General features: G+C 58.3%; 1 protein-coding gene and 1 long non-coding RNA gene across 2 annotated transcripts in view; one reads left to right on the top strand and one right to left on the bottom strand.

Moving 5' to 3' along the window:
• Window positions 1-1,391: 1,391 nt before the first annotated feature.
• ABTB2 (ankyrin repeat and BTB domain containing 2) overlaps window positions 1,392-19,488 on the bottom strand; it is a 175,711-nt gene continuing 157,614 nt past the window's right edge. Inside the window, exons 6-17 of the mRNA XM_047070430.1 lie at window positions 17,975-18,064; window positions 17,112-17,213; window positions 14,661-14,757; window positions 14,319-14,454; window positions 12,374-12,603; window positions 10,807-10,985; window positions 10,317-10,422; window positions 9,992-10,094; window positions 9,410-9,500; window positions 5,215-5,283; window positions 4,469-4,582; window positions 1,392-3,130 (exon numbers count right to left, since the gene is read on the bottom strand). Of these exons, the coding sequence (XP_046926386.1) occupies window positions 2,933-3,130; window positions 4,469-4,582; window positions 5,215-5,283; window positions 9,410-9,500; window positions 9,992-10,094; window positions 10,317-10,422; window positions 10,807-10,985; window positions 12,374-12,603; window positions 14,319-14,454; window positions 14,661-14,757; window positions 17,112-17,213; window positions 17,975-18,064 (1,515 nt within the window). The 3' untranslated portion in view covers window positions 1,392-2,932. The remainder of the gene's footprint in view (window positions 3,131-4,468; window positions 4,583-5,214; window positions 5,284-9,409; window positions 9,501-9,991; window positions 10,095-10,316; window positions 10,423-10,806; window positions 10,986-12,373; window positions 12,604-14,318; window positions 14,455-14,660; window positions 14,758-17,111; window positions 17,214-17,974; window positions 18,065-19,488) is intronic.
• On the top strand, window positions 12,522-14,318 carry LOC124504847 (uncharacterized). Its single transcript, XR_006960539.1, has 2 exons — window positions 12,522-13,572; window positions 13,777-14,318. It is a non-coding gene; the product is annotated as an uncharacterized LOC124504847 (long non-coding RNA).

A 19,488-nucleotide genomic window follows, 5' to 3' on the forward strand; every position in this document is an offset into this window, starting at 1 on the left:
GAGTTTCCTGTGGGGACGAGGCCCAGGCTCCAGATGCCGAGTGTCAGCCTCTTCTTGCCTGCGGGGCGGCTGGAGAATGCAGTCCCACTGTACAGAACTGACGCTCTCGGCCCCTTGTTTCCCAGGGACTCCTGTGAAGTTCACCTTCCTCTCCTCCAGCCTGCCTTTGGCTGCTGTTAGCTGAAGCGGACAGCTGGAGGAGAGAGGCCCCCGTGCTCTGGAGCGGTGGCCCCGAGGAGGCGGCCAGCCACCAGGGGTAAGGTCACTTCTAGCCCCGATTTCTGTGATTGAAGCACTTCCTTAGTGTGCTCTGCTACACGTAGGCTCAAAGGGGACCCATCCCTCCCTAACGTGGCCTTCTCTTTGACCTGCCCCCGAAAGAGAAAATGGCTGAGCTCCCTGGGTACTTGACGGAGGTGCATCCTACAGGGGGGAAGGAGGGGAGAGACTTGGGAAGGTGGACACAGACACCTGAAGGGTAGTTACTGCAGATGGCAAGTGCCGGGCAGGGACAACCCCCGTCCTCCCTCACAAGGGCCTCTGCCCAGAATGATGGCGCCAAGGGGTGCACCTCCTCCCTGTGGCCCCCAGAGGGCGCTGTGGGCCCACGCAGTCCTCTCACCACCGGTGCCAGGGCCCCACGCCGCAAAGCTGGTCATCAGGCCTTTCGCAGACCAACCCCAACTGACCCCATGAGGTCTTCATGTTGTCCCCCAACTCCTGAGTTCTGGCCTATCAATCAGTTACTGAACCACAGCACTTGGGTCCATGTTTCTAGTGACCTTAGAAATTTTTTTTCCTGCGTCAGGTACCATTTTTAAAAAACCTTTATTTCTGCCTGGACTTTGTACCTAAAACAAACTACAGCTGGTCCCAGAAGACCTCTGGACCCCAGTCGCCAGCTTACTGTTCTCCCTCTATTACCAGGTGGCAAACACCCTGCCTCCACCTTGCTGGGCCACACAGGCTTAGACTGTCCAAAGTTTGCGAACAACTGTTAACCCCAACAACAGCTCCCACGTGAGGGCCGTGGGGGTGGTGTGGGCTCAGGGGAGACCAGAAAAGCCCCTGCAGCCATCGTATTCCTGTATGTGGGCTCCAGTCCCTCCACACAAACACCTTTTCCGTCCTGATCAATGGCACATGTACTCAACACACGGGAATGATTTTCTCTTAGCTACTTCATTTGATGGAAGAGGCACACCAGAGCCCGGTGTTGGGGGACGGATGGAGGCTCAGGTCCTGGGTGAGGTGAGTAGGGGGTAGCCTCAACCCGGCTTTTGGCAGGAAGCCCGAGTAACCAGAGAATTAGCTCTGGGTTCTCTTCCCGGTCCTAAATGGGCTCTTCTCCAGCTCTGAGCAACCCTCTATCAGGAGTGATGAGACCAAGGTCATTGTTAACAAGTGTTTATTGTTAATAAAACCATGGTACATTTACAATAAGTGACAACATTAATGTATAGTTACAGTATCATACAATATTACAGCAATAAAATAACGCCTATTCCTTTGTACATCCAGCTCAAGCAGCTAGTCGAAAATATTTTCCAAGATTGCAAGCCCCCAGGGGCTTTTCAAGGTAACCAAAGTAACACCTCCTTAAGTGCCCAGGTCTTTTGGTGAATAAATAGTTTCTAAGGTGCAGCCAGACAGCCTGAAGAAGGCTACACCCGGAGCAAGCTGTCCGGAATGCTCCCCCAGTGTCTGGTCCATAAATATGACAAGTGTCCAGCCCGATGCTGCCCCTCCACCTAGGGAAGCCCGGGGCCTACAGCAGGCCCGGAGCAGGTAGGTGAGAAGCAGCAGGCCTTCTCCCGCCCCTTCCCTCCCACCACTGCCCCACCCTTTCTACCCCCAGGACCGCAGTTCCCAGTGAGAGGTGCCCCTCTCCAGCCCAAGTCGGAGGACTCAGCCAGGGGTACAGTTAGGGGTCTGCTTCCTGAGCCCACAGAGGCAGCCTAAATCTAGGCTTGGGGTTTCAGAATGGGCCCCTAAAAACAGCAGCAGCATGGGCTGAGGCCCCCGGACTCCTCCATGCCACCCTGTGCTTAGACTGAAAGCTCTGAAGGCATCAGTTGGGGAACTGCTCTACCACTAACCGAGCAGGTTTGTGGTCCCCAAAGGAGGGCCTCTGTCGGCCTAGACACCAAAGAGAATAGGACTGAATGACCCTCTGTGTGGGGATCTTCAGGCCCCCTGGAGGCTCACATCAAGCCTTTGAAGGCACAGCCTTGAGGAATAAGTTCAGGGATTTGGACAGCCTTTCTGACGTGATGTTGAGAAAAAAATACCAGCTTCTGCATGAAGTGGCCTGAGGCCCAGAGTATACATTCACTACATTCATCAGGATGCCTGTACCTCCAGGAACCCCAGCTAGGACTGTCCAAGCTAATGGAGGCGTGGGGACTGCGGGTAGTTAGCTTCTGACCGTGCCTTCCAGGCCCTATTTCAAGCGGGAAGAATCAGGATCAGCCATAGATCTCCAGGAGGGGAGCACAAGAGGGTGAGTACACGGCAGCCCTCAAGGTGCAAACGGTATGGGGGTTGCAGGTGGGGGAAGGGCCACCTTTTGACCTTGTCTGCCCATAGCTAGTCAAGCAGACACAGCTTGGGGCAGAGGGTTGAAGGTGGGGCTGCCCAGTGACAGGAGGGCTCAGAGCACATCTACCTGTGCCAGGACAGATCACCACCAGAGGGGAGGTCTGGGGAAAGAGGGGGAAACTGAGTCCCATGAGCCTGGCTCCAGGAGGGCCTCAGCCAGCGCCCTGGCCCCCTCCATGGGGCAACGACCCATCCACAGACCCTGGCTACATACTCGTTCAGATGGCCCGGAAGCACTTGCTCCCAGCCTTTCACACCCGCTGGGATGCCTAGAGACAGAGCCCTGGCCCAGAGGGGGCTGGGTGTACCGACCTGTGTGTGCCCAGCCCCCTCACACCCGGGAGGTGATGTAGACGGAGTGCACGCGCTCGGCCAGGGTACTCTGCAGGTCCTGCAGCGGGTCCAGGCCCTGCACTTTGCTGTTGCGGCCGTAGATGAGCTGCCGGAAGGAGTCCTGCTCAAGCAGGGCCTTCATGTGCTTGAGGAAGAAGCCTTCACAGAACAGGGCCAGTTCAGGGGCATTGTGGATCTGTGGGGGGCGGGGGGGGGGGTGAGACCCACAACCTTAGCATGACCCTGGCACAGCCCCACCCGAAACCACCCTCCACCCTCCCCCAAATATTACCCATGGGCCAAGGCCCAGCACAGGCCTTGGCCTCCCCTGACCTGGACTCCATCCATAAGCATCACCTCCAGGTTGGACTAATCTGGGCTCAAATCCCAGCTGTGCCACCAGAAACATCACTTGTTCTTGGCCCCAGCGTTTTCTTTGCCTACTTCCCACTGCTGCCATCATTGAATGGCAGTCATCCTTGCTGGGGCAGAAGCTCCCTTACTAATGGCAGGGTCAGGGAGACGGCACGAGGCCCGGCAACTGAGCCGGTAGATGCTCAGTAACTATTTTAACTCCAGAAATATCAAGTGTCTGCTCCAAGCCAGGCAGTGGGCACCAGGTTCTGAGGTCCAGGTCTCTGCAGTGTGCTCTTAGAGCTGATGTTCTCCTTCGGGGAGACAGAAACCAGAGGACCAAGCAAAGTAACGGCAGATGGAGGTCAGTGCTGTGAGGAAGCACGGGCAGGTGATGGCCGTGTGGCAGGGGCCTTATGGGAGAGGGGGGGAAATCAGCGGGCTTTGTGAGGTGCTCCGGAAGGTGCTTTCCTGGAGGTGGGGATGGTTATCACAAGAGACCCGGGGGAGGCGGGAGCGGAGAACGAGCCAGGGCACTGGGTGAAGGGAGAGGTGGGTGGGGTGCTAGGGGCTTGGTGAAGCATGACATTTAGTCTGCAAGCGGAGGAAGCTTTGGGGGAGGGGAGGCGTTAAGTAGAGGAGTGACATGGTCCTAACGCTTTTCAAAAAGCCTGTGGACTACGGGGTGAAAGCCAAAAAGGAGAGGCTGGGCCAGTGCCATGGTTCAGAGAGGGGGCGGGAGAGGCCCAGCGGACAGACTGTCGATGTGTTCACAAGAGCTGACCTAAATGAGGGAAACTAAAAAAGATTTACATATATATAAAGTATATAAAATTCTCATGTTTTGAGTCTAGGCACCTGAGCAGAGGGCCATGCTGTTGCTAAGGAAGGGGAAGATTCAGGAGGACAGGTTGGGTAAGAATCAGGTCAGAACCTGGGGAAGTGATGGGGCTCAGAGAAGCTCAGCCTTTTGCCCCAGGCACCTTCAGCCTGGTGGGGCACAGCTAGAATGTGAACTGGGATCCGCTTGGCTGGAAAGCTCTTCCCCGAGCTACATGCTGCTGAACAGCGATGACCCCAGACTCCAGAGAGCATTCCTGCCCCTCTCCAGTCCTCACACTGCCCCGCAAGTACTGCCCAGCTGCCTCTGTTTCTTAGCCAGGCCCCAGCGGGTCCTCACCTTGGCGTACTTGTACGTGTTCACGGCGCTCTCCACGCTGAGGGTCTGGGAGCACAGGATCTCGCAGTGCCTCTGTAGGGCATCCAGCTGGAACAAGCTGGCGGCTGACAGCAGCTGTGGGGGGACACGGAGGGAGGCAAAAGGTGACCTTGGATGGGGGCAGCCAGGCCTGTGGCCCAGGCATCATGGAACAGAAAGCTGCTTTGTGCAGTGGGCCCTATGTTCTAATCCTCGGGCCCTGCCTGCCTCAGCAGGTCAAGTCTGAGGACGGATTTATTTCTGTTCTAGAGCACCTCGGTATTTGCTGGGACCCCTTGGAAGGCACAGGATGGGTGACAGACACTGGTTGGGATTCCTGACCTCACAGAAGATCTTCAATCATAAGCTGCATGCTTTGTCTACACCACCTTCTACCCAGGTGCCTGGCCGGCAGGGGCTCTGTTTTCTAAGTGCGAGGAGGTGAGTGGGAGGCCCTGCTGCCTGCCTTTGATCCTCCTGGGCCCATTATCCCTACAGGGGAGCCTTTCCAGCCCCCACCCCCACCCCAGGCATGGCCCAGGAGGCGGTGGGCACCCAGTTCCCTGTCACAAGAAGAGAAAGGACCAGCAGGGAATCAGAAGGTCCTCGAAGAGGCCACCTCCCCTCCTTGGCTCTCCAATGCCATGTCTCTGAGCGCGGGGTTGAGAGCCAGCAGCCAGGCATTGGGTGCACCGGCTCCCACGCCCTTCCCAGCACCAGGACCTCACCTCCAGGATGTCGGAGGCCGGGATGTCCATGGCTTCTGTTCCTCCGTAGTACAAATACTGCATCATCATCTGCAGCGGGAAGAGGCCCCGCATGAACACCAAATGGCCCCGCGGCACCCACGTCCTCTGGCTTCACCAGAGTGCCGCTCTCCGCCCTGGGCCTGGCTGCGCCCTCCACCCTCTCCATGTGGATGCGTGCACATCCCCACTCACTGAAGTGGATATTTTGTGCAGTCTCTACAGGTCAGCCCCGAGACTCTCCCTCTTGATTTCCTGTATATATGACAAGCTTCCCTCTACGGGATGGTTTCACCCTCAACCTCCTGACAGCCCCGTGAGCCCAGAAGGGAAGGTGCTGTTCACAGATGGGGAAACTGAGGCCCCAGGAGGGAAGGCAGCATGGCTCAAGTCACTCAGGTCTTCTGACTCCCACACCAGACTCTAAGCAGCACAATGCTCATTTCTCTTCTTACCTAAATTCTAAATAGGGGCCTGCCCTCAGAAGCTGCTTCCAACTTTCCTGGCTGTGCTAGAACTCCAGCGTGGAGGTGAGAGCCAGACCCTGTCTGCCCCCTGGATTTGTTCCCTTGGACAGCAAGCTCAGAGCTGGGGTCCAGAGGTCACCTCGTTGCCTGGCCCAGACCTAGGGCTTGTGGGAACAGAGGGCCTGGGATATCAAATGAGGTGGCCTAGGACTGGGGAACTACATTTAATTTCACTGTGGTCTGTCACAAACTCTGCCATCACGCTGGAGCCTGGGAGGTTCCCAGTTGGAAAAAGAAAAATGATTCTCCCCGGTTGGCTGCAGAAACAGCCCCAGCAAGGAGCTGGCAAGTGTGTAAGTAAACACGGCTCCGGCCGGCACAGTCGGGTTCTGTTAGGAGCCGGCCCCCGGGCTGGAAGAGGCACCAGAGGGTCTAGGAAGCAGCCCAACCCTGGGGGAGAAGAGTGGGGAGATGGCCAGTCTGTCCAGGCCTGAGGTCAGTCCCCGGAGACTGTCCCTCCCCACAGAGCGGGGGGCGGGGGAGGCTCCCTCGGTCCAGCAGCCCCTGCTGGAGCACAGATGGAGGTGTCTGTCCTTCCGGGAGGTGTGCGCCTCAGGTGCCGTCCCCTGTGCTGGGCACAGAGTGGCTGTTTGGGACACCGGCAGGACTGCCTTGGATGATCCAGCGCTGGGAGTGGAGCAGGCGGGGGGTTGGGGGGTAGGATCTCCTAGGCTCGTTTGCTAAGGGGTGGCCTCAGGACAGCCCCTCAGCAAGAAGGGGCCTGGGGGTGTGGGCCGTGAGATGGGCCGGAATCCTGACGCTCTCCTTCCCAGGCCCCACGGCTCGGGAGCTGGTTCGACAAGGCCCAGCCACCTGTGGCCTGTGGATCTCCCTGAAGTCCCTTAAATGGATATTAGTCTGTGGAAGCCAGAGCTGAACCGCTCCCTGGGAACCTTGCTGCGGGAGGCGGGTGGCCCCAGGCAGCGTCAGCTGCAGAGGGGGTGGCAGGGTCTCCTTCCGTCCCGGACAGGACCCCAGGAACCTGACTCCAGGAGGCTGTAGATACTGCCGGGACAAGACTGGGATCAGAAGCCAGGTAAGACCAGCCGGTCCTCAAAGGCCCGGGTGGGGTCGTCGGCAGTGACCTTGGCAAGATCTAGGCTGGCCCTAACACTATAGCCGCTGACCACATCTAGCTTTTAAGTATTTGGAATAAGACTGGTCTGAATTGAGATGTCAAAAACACACTGGATTTCAAATGCTTATGTTTTACATTCTTGGTATGAAAATACAGTTGCTAATTTTTATATTGATCACATGTAATATTTTGGCTACCATGGGTTTAATACATTATTAATTTCACTCCATCTCCTGCTTTTTTATGTGGCTACTAGGAAGTGTTAAATTACATACGTGTCTTGCATTATCTTTCTCTTGGATGGCATAGCTCAGATCTCCTTGGGCCTGTTTCCGCCTCTAAAAAACAAACCTAATGAACCCCTTCCCCCGCCTGCCCTCATTCCCTCCCAGTGCTGTGAAAGCCAGGGAGATACTGTGGGGCTGCCCTGAAACTTCCAGCTTTGTTAGGAAACCCCGGTCCCGGATCGAAGCCCGGAAAGCAGAGGTCAGCATCTGGATGCTCCATCTGAGATGGCACTCCCCCACGTGGCAGAGTTCTATAGCCAGAGAGCCCACGTTTCCCAGGCCTGCGTGTGCCACGGATGGGAGACCTGATGTCCCTATTTACCCTCCCAACAGCCCCGAGAGGTCGTCAAGGGCTGCTAAGGCTGCTCCGACACGGATGTCCTCCCAGGGAGCGAGAACCCCTCCGGGCTGGGCAGCCACGTGGCAGTGGGCACCGTGTCCACACACGTGCCCTCCCCCTACTCTGGCCCCGGCCCTGCTGCGTCTCCTGCATTGCCCTCCCATATCTGGTCCTGACCCCACCTCATGCCCGAACTTTGGGCTTCTTCGCCAAAGCAGTGTCTAGAGCTGCCCCTTCTCCACGTGAGTTTGGAGCAAGGGATGGAAAAGAGGGAAGGAGAGACCCTCCCCTCCCCAACTCTGCTGCCTGTGCCAGACCCTGGGCCTCGCCTCCACCTTGTTGGTCACCAGGTCCTGTCCACCTCCCCTCACTGCACGGCCACCAGCCGCTCACCGTCATCACACAGCTGGATTTCTCAACAGCCTCCTAACCGGTCCCCTGGAGTAGTCATGACCCCTCTGGTCCCTTCCTCACCCTCCGAGTGAGCTTTGTAAATGCGAACTTGACCATTCCACGCACATAACCTAAGGTTTGAATCCTGGCTCTATCACTTCCCAGCTGTGTGACCTTGGGTAAGTTACTCAACTTCTCTGTGCCTCTGACTCTTCATCTATCAAGAGGTGATAATACACCTACACCTCCTAGGTGTGCTATGAAGCTTAACTGATGAACACAGTCAAAGCACTTGGAGCCACACCTGGCTAAGTGAGAGCAATGGTGCTATAGGTTAAAGGTCAACCCCTTCATGCGATGGCACCCTGTGGCAGCTTCAGACTCATTTCTGGATGTTCTTCTGAACCACTAACCAGACTGGATCAGAGGACATTTCTTGAACACACTGTGGTCTCTGCTTCTGTGTGCACAGTTCCCCCTGCCTGGGGCTCCCGATGGCTGGCTAGCTGCCCCAGTCCCTGACGGCCTCTGCGGATTTGGGTTAGATGCCCCTTTTCTGTGCTCCCAGTGCTCCCCATGCATACAGATCACTCTCTGATCGCTCTCTTGTAGTCCTGTCTCCTGGTGGAGGGGGCCCGGTCCTGTTTAGTGCCATCCCCACAGTGCCCACAGATGATGAAATGCCAAGTAACTGGGTGAAGACAGCAGGAGAAGGAACGAGGCCATTTTAGATGGTGGCTCCCTGTGCTTCCGTGAGACTCTGACCTCTCCCACTAGGTCACAGAGCTCTCCTGTGCAAGGCCAGGCCCCGGACCCACATACCAGCTGTCCCTGGGCTCAGTCTCAGCCCCTGGGGGTCATCCGGGCAGCCCGGAGCCCCCCCCCCCCCAAGCCTGGAGACCTGTAGTCGCCACTTTCCCAAAAGGAGCTCTCCGCCGGGGCTCCTTCCTCCAGACTCTCTGGCCCCGACTGGCAGCCAGCCCGTGGAGTTTCCATCACACTACGTCTGATGTTCTCCAAAGTTAGGGACTGAAAGACCCGACCTGGGTCCTCCGCAACCAGGACAGGCTCACCCGGCTTTTTCTGCCTGGCCTTCCTGGTTGGGGGTCTGAGGCCTGGGAGGGCCTCTGTTTCCCAGAGTGAGCACAACCCCCGCGTCCCGCCTGCAGGAGGCAGGGGGCTGACCCCACAGGGAGGTCTGTGCTGTGCTGCGGGGAGCTCTCCCTGAGGCACAAGGGCTCATGCATGTGTGCCAGGCCTTACGTGTCTGTCTGCCCATGTAGTCGTTTGGTGGTCAGAGCTCAGGACTCATGAGTGAGGCTCTGAAGCCACAAGCCCACACAGGAATGGCTACCTCTGCCTGGGAAAGGCCCAGACACTCCCACCTGACCACTGATGTAGCGAACGCAGAAGGCACCGGGGATGGAGTGGAAGATGGCGGCCAATCCCAGCTGCCTCCCAGCCCAGACGGACAAAGCCAAGGGGCCCTGGGGGTGGGGGGAGCTCCCCCCACCCCACCCCTGAGAAGCACAAGGCACAGAGAACCACACACCTGAAAAATGTGGTACTTCATGTCGCTGATCTCAATGGTTTTGCTGCCGTTGCCATCCTGTTCTGATTTATTGGTCATCAGCGTCTTGAACCTGGAGCGAAAGGGGAGAAACGAGGCGGGTCTTGAGCATGACTTTTACTCCATCATTCTGCAGCAATGGCGCCATCCATCACCTGGCCGGTCACTGGGAGACGGGACATTTTTAAAATTACTGCAGCGCTCCCAAAATGATTCTCGGCAAATGGCGTCTTACATCACCCTGGACTGACAGCCGGGCTGGGCCCCAGTGCGTCCCCACTGCCCCCCAGGGGTGACTGTGACGCCTGTGGCGGGAAAAGTGACTCTTCATTCCCAAACATTTATATTTTCTAGTGAAGGCAGGAACTCGAACAGGAATACAACCTCAGGGCTCCTCCTGGAGAGCTCTCGTCCCATCCCCTCTGTCCCTCTGTCCACATCGTCTTGTGCCCCCTGTGGGGCAGCGGGACTCCATGGTCGCGTGACCCATCTCCACAGGACAGGCTCCTCTGTCACCTGGTGTCTAACGAAGCCACTCCCACCCCTCTTCCCGATGCAGCCTACCTGTTAGAAGCCGTCACCAGCAGGACTTTATGCGCATAAAACAGCTTTCCTTCCACTAGGAAGGTCACATCTGACATCTCCTTGTTGTTCAGAAAGTGAGGATCTGTGCCCAAAAGGAGAGAAGGGAAATGACTAGGGCCCCCCCACTACCGGGTGCTGGCTAAGCATTCTGAGAGGTTGGGGGATACAAAGGGGAAGAACAGAGAAACTGAGGCCCAGGGCCTTGGCGCTAGGAATGGGGAACAAGAGACAAACAGGGAAAGATAAAGGAAGACAGACAAGGAGGGGGATCTGGAAAGGTCAGGTGGGCGGGGGCAGGCCTCACCTAGCCTGGCGGGCAGGGTCTTCCGGATCTCTGGAATGCTGGGGACCGGGCTGCTGCCATAGCAGTGCGTGAAGATGGCAGCCAGCTGCTGGGTGACGGAGTCGTTCTGCGGGGCAGGGGCAGAGAGAGGGCCTGTGAGCTCGCCCGCCCGCCATGGCCGTCTGTTTATAGCTACAGACACGTCAGGCTAATTTCAAAAGTCCAGGCCTGGATTAGAGCAGCCGCTGTCTTTTATTCCTCCTGGATCTGGCTTGGCAAGAGATGCCTGTTCCTCCATCACTGAATCCCCAAATTGCTTTCCTGGCCAGGCTCCAGCCCCGACAAATCCACGGCCTGTGGCCTCGGCAGCCAGGCAGTGGGAGTCTGGGTGTGGGGGGTGCGGGAGGGTGCCGGTGTCTGTCTGCCGTGTGTCGGTCTGCGTGTCTGCGGTCTGGGCCGGGGCCCTGGAACCCAGCAGGCTCAGGGTGGGGACCTGCCCAATGTCACTCACTTTGCTGGTCTTGAGGATGTCGAACATGAGCTGTAAGCCCTCGGTCACCAGCTCCTCGTTGTATTCCTCCTCCTTGATGGAGCTGAAGTCCCGCAGGAGGCTCTGCACCACCGAGTACCGCGACTGGGAGAAGGAGGTCCTCAGGGACTCGATCCAGACGTGCAGCTTCCAGGGGACGCCTGGGTGCAGGCAGGGGAAGGGCAGGCCTCAGCAGAGCGGGCCCTGGACAGACCCCACCCCCCCCCCGCTTTCTCGGCAGGCTCTCCCGCACTGTGCCCCCTCCGGTCCCCTAGCATCCCGCCCTGTCCCCTCATGCTGAGTGGCTCTCTCCGAAGCCAGCTAGCTGTAAAGAGCTTCCTTTTGGCCTGACAGGCTTGCTGAGGTCAGGGGGATTTCAGGTTCTCATCAGATGAGGGAGAGCCGGCCGGAGTGCCAGGAACCCGCACGGCTCAGCCTGAGGCCACGCCAGTCCCACCGTCTCTGGGGCCCTGGAACTACTTACTGGGAAGACCTATTAATTATGAGGGATGGCCAGGTGGACTCGGATGCCTAGAAAATAGGCAGGACACATAGGCCCACGCCTATCTAGAAGGCTGAAATGAATCCTGACCTACCTCAGAGGGCTTTTACCAGCGCTCAGGTCACTGGCATTCAGTGGCACATAATTACTGTGTACCAGCTCCCTGGAGTGTGTCAGTGAGGCCATAAAGTAACTTAAAACTACTTTGTGAAGGTCATGACAAAAACTAGTAATTTTCCTGGTAATTAGAGACATAGCTTCTTACCCCCCAGCCTCATATGGATTTAAACAAAAAAGGACGGATGGCATTCCCTAGGGACACATGACTTAGGTGGCATTAGCATCCTCAGTTTGCTGACTGTAGATGGGAATGATACACCCATTTTACCGTGAAGAACACTGAGCCTGACCGGCCGCAAGAAGGCAGCATGGCCTCCTGCTCCCCTGGCCCAGTGCTAGGGGTCTGTGTGTCGTGGCCCCTGTGAGAGCAGGGACACCGCTGCTGTGCACCGAGCGCTCGTGGCAAGCCAGAGCCAGGCCCTGTGCCTCACGTGACATCACACTCTTAGATGAGGACCATCAGCGCCTGTGGAATGGCTGGGACCTCACCCAGGTCTGTCTGTCTGTCTGAGCAGCCTCCCTGGTGGAAGGACAGTCCCACAGACTTGCAGACCCGAGGAGTGGAGAGTTTGGCCGAGTGACAGGAGAACATCCAGGTGACCAGAAAAGTTGACTCAACCCCGGGGCCGCACATCCCAGGCAGTGACCAGGCCCTGGGGCGGGGAAGCTCTGACCAGGGAGGATGAAGGGCCTGAGGCGGGGCGATGCTCTCAAGACGCACCTCTGCTGAGGACTGAGGCTCCGGACAGCTCGGGTCCTGGCCATCAGCCATCAGGCCCGCGCAGACCGGTCCCGCCCGGTGCCCTGCTGCCTTGTGGCCCATCTGCCCCTGTGGGCACCGCCCCCTTCCTGTCTGCCGCAGAGCAGGAGAGCGCGCGTGCACGTGCGTGCACACGTGTGTGTACGTGCATGCCTGCGAGTTCTCACCCAGCGCCCTCAGCTCCATGGTGATGTCCACGTAGCCGTGCTCAGCACTGTAGTACATGGCCTCCTGCAGGGCCTTCGTGCGGGTCCGGCTCAGCCGCACGGGCCCCTCACTGCCGCTGCCCTGGCTGGACGCGTCACTCTCCTCCACACCTTCGGCCAGGATCTCCTCCAGGGACAGCACGTCTGCTTTGGCCTGCTGAGGCTGGGTCAGGAGCTTCCTCAGGACGTTCCTGCAGGCCAAGGGACAAAGGAGGGTGATGCCTGAGGTCCTCACCATGGACGGAACCACCTGAGGTGCCTTCCAGAGCCCCGGGGCCCATATGGGAGCTATGGGGCACCTGTGGGCACAAAATGCGCACGATCTCCCCCTCCCAGGCGGGCTGGGCCAGGCCTCCAGCGCCCTCTATCTGCAGCCGCCCGAGGGAGGCAGGGAGGACACCGGGGCCTCCCCTACCACTCCCCTACCATCCTGGTACTACTAAGTCATGGGCTTGGGGGCCAAGCAGGCCCCGCCATTTTGCCTGTGTGATCTCAGACAGGTTGTTCTATGTCTCTGTGCCCTGACCGCTCTGTCATCTACAGAACAGGGTACCAGCCTCACCCTCCTCCAGAATTAATGTCAGGCCAAGGTGATGGCATCACACCTAGAGCCTGATACATAGCGGTCCTCTGAGATAGCAGCCACTTTTACTCATGGGAAGTGTCTGAAACATAGGACATGCTCATATTCATTTGTTTTTCCTTCCTTCCATTAGGAAGAATGACCTAAAGTCAAGACGCCTGTTATACAGAATTCAGCGTGTAGAACGTTAGACTTGATGTAACGTGTTCCCATGTACTGTTGCACTTCACCCCGTGAGATCCCACGGACGCTGCCATTCATGTGTGATGAATACAACTTGCTCAAGGTCACCCTGGGCAGGAGTACAGACTCAAACCCAGACTTCTGGTTCCATGTCCCAGGCTCATTCTGTCACATCCTGTGGCCTGGGATGGCTGCAGCATGGGCAGGTCCAAAGGTCACCTGGGGGCTGAGCCTCCTTCCGGTGGCAGCCCAGCCCAGCCCCCACCCCATTCTGTGCTGGAGGTCATGTTGTGCCATGCAGAGACCCCTCTGAGAGACTTGGGGTCATCCGGCGGTAGCTTTGCTCACCAAGTTTACAGAGCACCCACTTTGTGCCGTGCACGGGTATGTAAAGGTGAGCCAGCCATGCCTGTCCCCGATCCGTGTTCCAGAGAGACAGAGTGGGTAGGAGGTGAGCGGACAGACGGTCTCCACGCAGCGTGAAGAGGTTTTGAGAAGGGCGTTGGAGAACAGGAAGTAGTTGTCCCGGCTGCCCCTCCCTTCCGGCCCCTCCCCTGCCTTCTAATAACCTCCTCTCTGTCTGACTTTGCCCCCCCAGAGCTGCCGGATGGTTCTGGGCTCAGCCCGCTGCCTCCCCGCCACAGCCCTGGGCAGGCCTGGCCCCCACAAAGCAAGATCCGCCATCTGCTCTGGCAGCGGGGTGTGATTTCCCACACGGCCGCCAGGAGCTTCTTCGAGGCTGAGCCATATGCTGTGTGAAGGCCCCGGGGGTCCAGGAGGCCACCGTGGGCCCGGAGAAGAACCAGTGAGCACAGGAAAGGACGTGGCCCCGAGATGGGTCAGTACTGGAGTGTATAGGAAATGGGAGAGCCTGCCCTGGGTGTTGGGAGACCCAGGCTGCAGTCCCGGTCTGCCGGGAACGAGCTGGGGGGCCTCTCCCAGCAAGGGGACCTCTCTGCCACCCAGTGTCTCTGGGCGTCCAACATCTGAGGCCTCTCTGCTGATCGAGGACCTGCTCGTCTTTCTGGGTGGCTTACATGCACAACTCCCATCTGGAAAGATCTCTAGCTCTTTTGCTGCCCCTGGGGGAGCCTGTTTCGTGCTCCCACATCGCACAGGGCGGGAACCCCAGGTGGGTACCTGTGGCCATGGGCGGCTGAGTGGCTGAAGCAGTTCATATCCTCATGGAGGGAGGAGGCCATGCCATTGGCTTCCAGCATGCTGAGTAGGGGATCAGCGCCTCGGCTCAGCAACAAGCTGACCAGCTCGTAGTTCCCTGGAAGACAAGGCCGACGAAGGATGCTACCACTGCCCACAGCACCGCGCCTGTCTGCTGGCCCCCGCCTGGGTGCCGAGCTCTAGAGAAACACTGATGAATGGGGCCAGGGGGAGGCCTCAGACGGAGGGGTTTCAAGGCTCGTCCCAGGGATCTGGGCACGGGGCCGCAAGTCCAGCTACGGGCCGAGCCAGCTGTATACCTACCAGCTGCAGAGGCTAGCTGCAGCGGTGTCTCCGTGTAGCTGTCCTCACCGCCAGTCACTGCTGAGCCCTCCACGTGGGCACCGGCATCCAGTAGCAACTGCAGGGCACAGGACAGGACGCGTCAGTGTAGCAGGGAGTACACTGCTCGATGAGTTCCCTCTAGGCATGTGACCGAGACCCTACTCCCCCTGGGCAGCCGAGGAACTGGAACTTTAGAACTTGGAGTTAGCCTCAGGGCTCCATGTTTCTAGAATCTTCACCTCTGTTCTTGTGACTTTGGACCAAGCCCCTAAGCCGTGGGGACATCTGAACTGTTTCTCGCTTTTAAATGCTTTCCTGGGGAGGGACGCCTGGGTGGTTCAGTCAGTTAAGGGTCTAACTTTGGCTCAGGTCACGATCTCGTGGTTCACAAGTTCGAGTCTCACGGTGGGCTCAGAGCCTGGAGCCTGCTTCAGATTCTGTGTCTCCCTCCCTCCTTGCCCCTCCCTGGCTCGTGCTCTCTCTCTCTCTCTCTCTCAAAAATAAATAAATGTTAAAAAAAATTAAAATTAAAAAAAATGCTTTCCTATGACTTAATTGTGGTGACCTTTCTAAAAAATTATGCAAATGAACAGAGTGGAAAGTATCATCCCAATCCAGCAGGGGAAACTGAGGCAGGGAAACTGAGGTTCTGGGAGGCAGCAGAAGTAGTGGGAAAGGCACAGGTATTAGGCCCAGAATGAGCCGAGTGCCAGTGCCGGCCACCAACCAGTCAGGGACCTGGGGCACAAACCTCAACCCCTCTGGGCCTCGGCCTTCCTCATCTGGAAAACGGCAAGAGGCCATTGATACGAAATGGCACTCAACCCACCACGGGGATCCAATAACCAGAAGGTTCTCACTGAGAGGTCTGGCAAGCAACCCGGGGCTGAGAGGCGCAGGACTGGGGGGAAAGCTCGCCATCCAGGGCGCCTCTCTCCGTGCCGGCAAGGGCACGATGGCCCGGGGCTGGCGGATGCCCGGCAGTTCCAGCTGAGCCGGGCCGGCTTTGCCTCGGGGCAGGGGCGGTGTCTGCACTGCCCCAACAGGCCACCGCCGGCTGCGTCTCACCTTCCCTGACCTGACCGGCTGCTCCGGTGGGAGCACTTCCATCCTTCCCGGGTTTCTGGACACCAAACCCTCCTCGGAGCCTGCACCCGGCAGGCCAGCCTGCACGGCAGCTGTCTCACACCCGGAGACCAGGTACGAGGGGTCGAGGCTGCCCTCCACGCCTCCACTGCATCGCCTTTCCGGGTGGCTTACACGCACAACTCCCATCTGGAAAGCTCTCTAGCTCTTCTGCTGCCCCTGGGGGAGCCTGTTTCGTGCTCCCACATCACACGGGGCGGGAACCCCAGGTGGGTACCTGTGGCCATGGGCGGCTGGGAGGCGGGGAACGGCCGTCAGCTGGAGGCTCTTGTCAGTCAGAACCCAGCTGTGGCTGCCGCCTGAGCCGGTGTGCCAAGGCGGGGGAGGTGGAGGCCTGCCCGATGGGGCGAAACTGGGCACCAATCCAGGCAAGTCCAGGGCACGGCCCTGCAGGCCGGTCTGGGCTAGGCTGGAAGCCTGCTCGGGTCGTTAGGACGGCAGTAACCAAAAAGCAGGCAGGATAGGGCAGCGGGCCTGGTGAAGACCACTCACTGAGTCACTGCCACAGCCCAGGGCTGTGCTGACAATGATGAATAGCCTGGACATGACCTCGGCCCTCAGAGGACTTGCAATCTAGCAGACAGACAGACAGACAGACAGCAAGGTGTAACGCGAACTCCCAGGAAGGGGCGTGCAACCCTGTATACCCCAGTGGCCTGAGGAGCAAAGGAGTCTGGGAGTCGAGCGGCAGTGTGGCTGGTGTCCTACCCGGGGTGGGACGCCACTCTGCTCTACTTCTGGGCCCGAACCCCATCCTCACACAGGCCACGGCTACCTTGGGCCGAGGTGGGCACCGTGTGGCGTAGCCTGGCTTGACCCCTGAGCTGTGCCCCTCTGAGTGCCCTCAGGAACTGGGAGACTGAAAGACTGGGCCTGTTAATGGGGACGGGCAGAGCCAGAAGGACGCCATGATACCGAGCCGGCTCTGGGGGACCATTCGCGAGGGAGGAGAACGAGCTCGAGGTGGGGGTGGGGGGAGATGGCTGGAGGAGGGAAGACAGAGCACATCTGCAGCTTCCAGCACGCCCCGGGACTCCCTGACAGACCCGGAGATGCCGGCCAGGCCTGCTACTGCTCAGGCCTGGGTCTTACTTGCTGAGGCCACACATATCCTTGTACGAAAGCCCTCTGCCTGAGGCAAAGTGGGGGGCGGGGTGGGGCCCGCCCTGCTGACCCGGTGGCTGACTCTAAGCAGTACCTCTGCTCTCTCTGATTCCAGGCGGCCGCTCGCTTGGGCCAGGCAGGGGCTGCGTCTGGGGCCCGGCGCACCTGGCAGAGGCTCACCTGGACTACAGAGATGTGTCCGTGCAGCACAGCAAACGTCAGCGATGTCCAGTGCCGGCTGTCAGGGTGGATGGAGGGGTGCCTGGGAGAGTTGCTTGGAACCTGGAAAATGCCACGGATGAGCGGTTTTTGTGGGCGAGTGACATTCCCGGGCAAGATACACATGCGCCTGAGCTAAGGGGGTATCCCGCAGGGATGGGGACTAGGAGCCAAGTCGAGTGCTTTCCGGGTTCAACCGGCAACGTCTGCCTGGAGCGCCATGTAGACAAGGCTCAAAAGGATGTTTAAGGGCGCCTGGGTGGCTCGGTCGGTTAAGCGTCCAATTTCGGCTCAGGTCATGATCTCGTCGTCCGTGAGTTCGAGCCCCACATCTGGCTCTGTGCTGACAGCTGGGAGCCTGGAGGCTGCTTCGGTTCTGTGTCTCCCTCTCTGTCTGCTCCTCCCTCACTCACACTCTCTCAAAAATGAATAAATGTTTAAAAAAAAAAAAAAAGGGATGTTTACTTAGCGCCGCTGGCCCTGGGCAGATCTACCTCAGGAAGGGCACCAGGCCGCAGAGGGAAGCAGAGCTAAATGCATCTGGGGACGGTGGATGTGGTAGGGGCGGGAGGGGACGAGGCTGGTTAAGAGGGACCGGTGTTACGGTAACAGAACCATGGCCATTCTCTCCACTCACCCCCCTGCTCTCAGACACAAAGCCCAAGTTTGAGGCAATGCCCTCTCTGCTGTTATCTCCGTACCCATTCCTCCAAGAACCATTTAGCCGGTTGTCCAAAACACTGCACCCAGCGTGGCTGATGGACACCTTGGGTGCTCCCTTGCTGGGCCAGCGGCCCGGCTGTGGCTCTTTGGGGCCTGCTCACCTGGATGTCCAAGTTTGCTCCCGCGTCAATCAACATCTGGACCATCGCTTCATCCCCAGCAGCGCAGGCATACATCAGCGGCGTCAGACCCTGTGTGAACCAGAGGCAGACGCTAAACCATCTGGAAACAGACACAGTGACACGTACTCCACAGGCCTCGGTCCCAGAAACCACTGTGCCGTCTCCTGCTTGACTCGGCTGCTCGTCCTGAGCAGTCCTGTGTCATGGCCCAACCTCTGCCCTTTCCGGGCCCACTGGACACGCCACATGTGAAGGGTGAGCAGGGGACAGTTCCACAGGCACCGTGGGACACAGGGGTGAGGAGCCCGGACCCCGCGGCCGGACTCGGGCACAAAGGTCACCTCTGCCACGGCGAGCTGTAAACTTAGTCCAGGTTACTGGTCTCCCTCTGTGCCTCAGTTTCTTCATCTTTAAAAGGAGGATAACGACGGTATCTACCTCAGAGATTTGTGAACAATACGAGTTACTACGTGTAAAGTGCTCAGTACAGAGCAAGCTTACCTTAAGAGCTACCTAATTAAAAGAACACAACGAACGACCCCATCCCTGCTACTGTCACGCTGCCATAGCCTAACCCGCCCCAGGCCCTGTGCGCCTCATCGCCGTGCAAAGTGATTCACATGCAGCGTCTCATTTAGTCACCGTAATATCCCTGTTAGGGAGGCTCTATTCTCATCCCCACTGTACAGACGAGGCACAGAGAGACCCAAGGCAAGGTCACACAGGGTGCGGGAGGAAGGGCTGGCCCTGGAACCAGACCCGCCTGAGCTGCGAAGCTCACGCGCCGGGGCTGCGCACGGAGGGCGGAGAGGGCTCTGCCTTGACCATTTCGTGCTACTGAGCAAGTCAGCGCTTTTCCGAAAGCTGAGGCCCAGTCCCTCCCTGCGTTTGGGCGGACGGTTCGTGGGGCCGCCTCCTGGCTGGGAATCTTTCTCCGTGGCCAGTAATAGCAAAGACAGCAGTGGAAAGTGTTATTCCACAGCTGGATCCTGGCAAGCGTTTGTCTGGAGCCCTGCGATGTTATTTATTAGGTTATTTGTGTGTAGACAAGATCTCCTTACCTCATAAATCCTTGCCTAGTGCCCAGAGATAAAGAAATGGCCTGACATTAGTCATGGGCGAGAGGGCTGTTTACCCACAGATCATTCTATAAATACCAAGGTTGAGGGAACAACAGGATCGAGCATTTAGAGAGGAGCCAAGCGCTGCAGAGTGAGGCTCGGGCTTTGTTTCAGCCCCTGCCGCACACGCTCGACTTCTTGTTTCCCCACACATCTGTGCATGGCTCAGCATTTAAGTCGGGGGGTCTTGTGAGAAGCAACTGTCAGCCCCATCCCCGAGGCAGGTACAGGAAGACGGCTGGTGACCAGCGCTCACAGATAACCGCTGTCGTCCTCGCGAGGACAACGGGACCCAGAACGAACATTACTGAGCCTTAACTACGTGCCTGACGCGGACGTGTCCCCTAACCCTACGGGGCAGGCACCGCCGGC

This window comes from Lynx rufus, unplaced genomic scaffold, assembly GCF_022079265.1.
Source record: "Lynx rufus isolate CCGP_SWC_20201006 ecotype Redwood Valley unplaced genomic scaffold, mLynRuf1.p SCAF_9, whole genome shotgun sequence".
Lineage (NCBI taxonomy): Eukaryota > Metazoa > Chordata > Mammalia > Carnivora > Felidae > Lynx > Lynx rufus.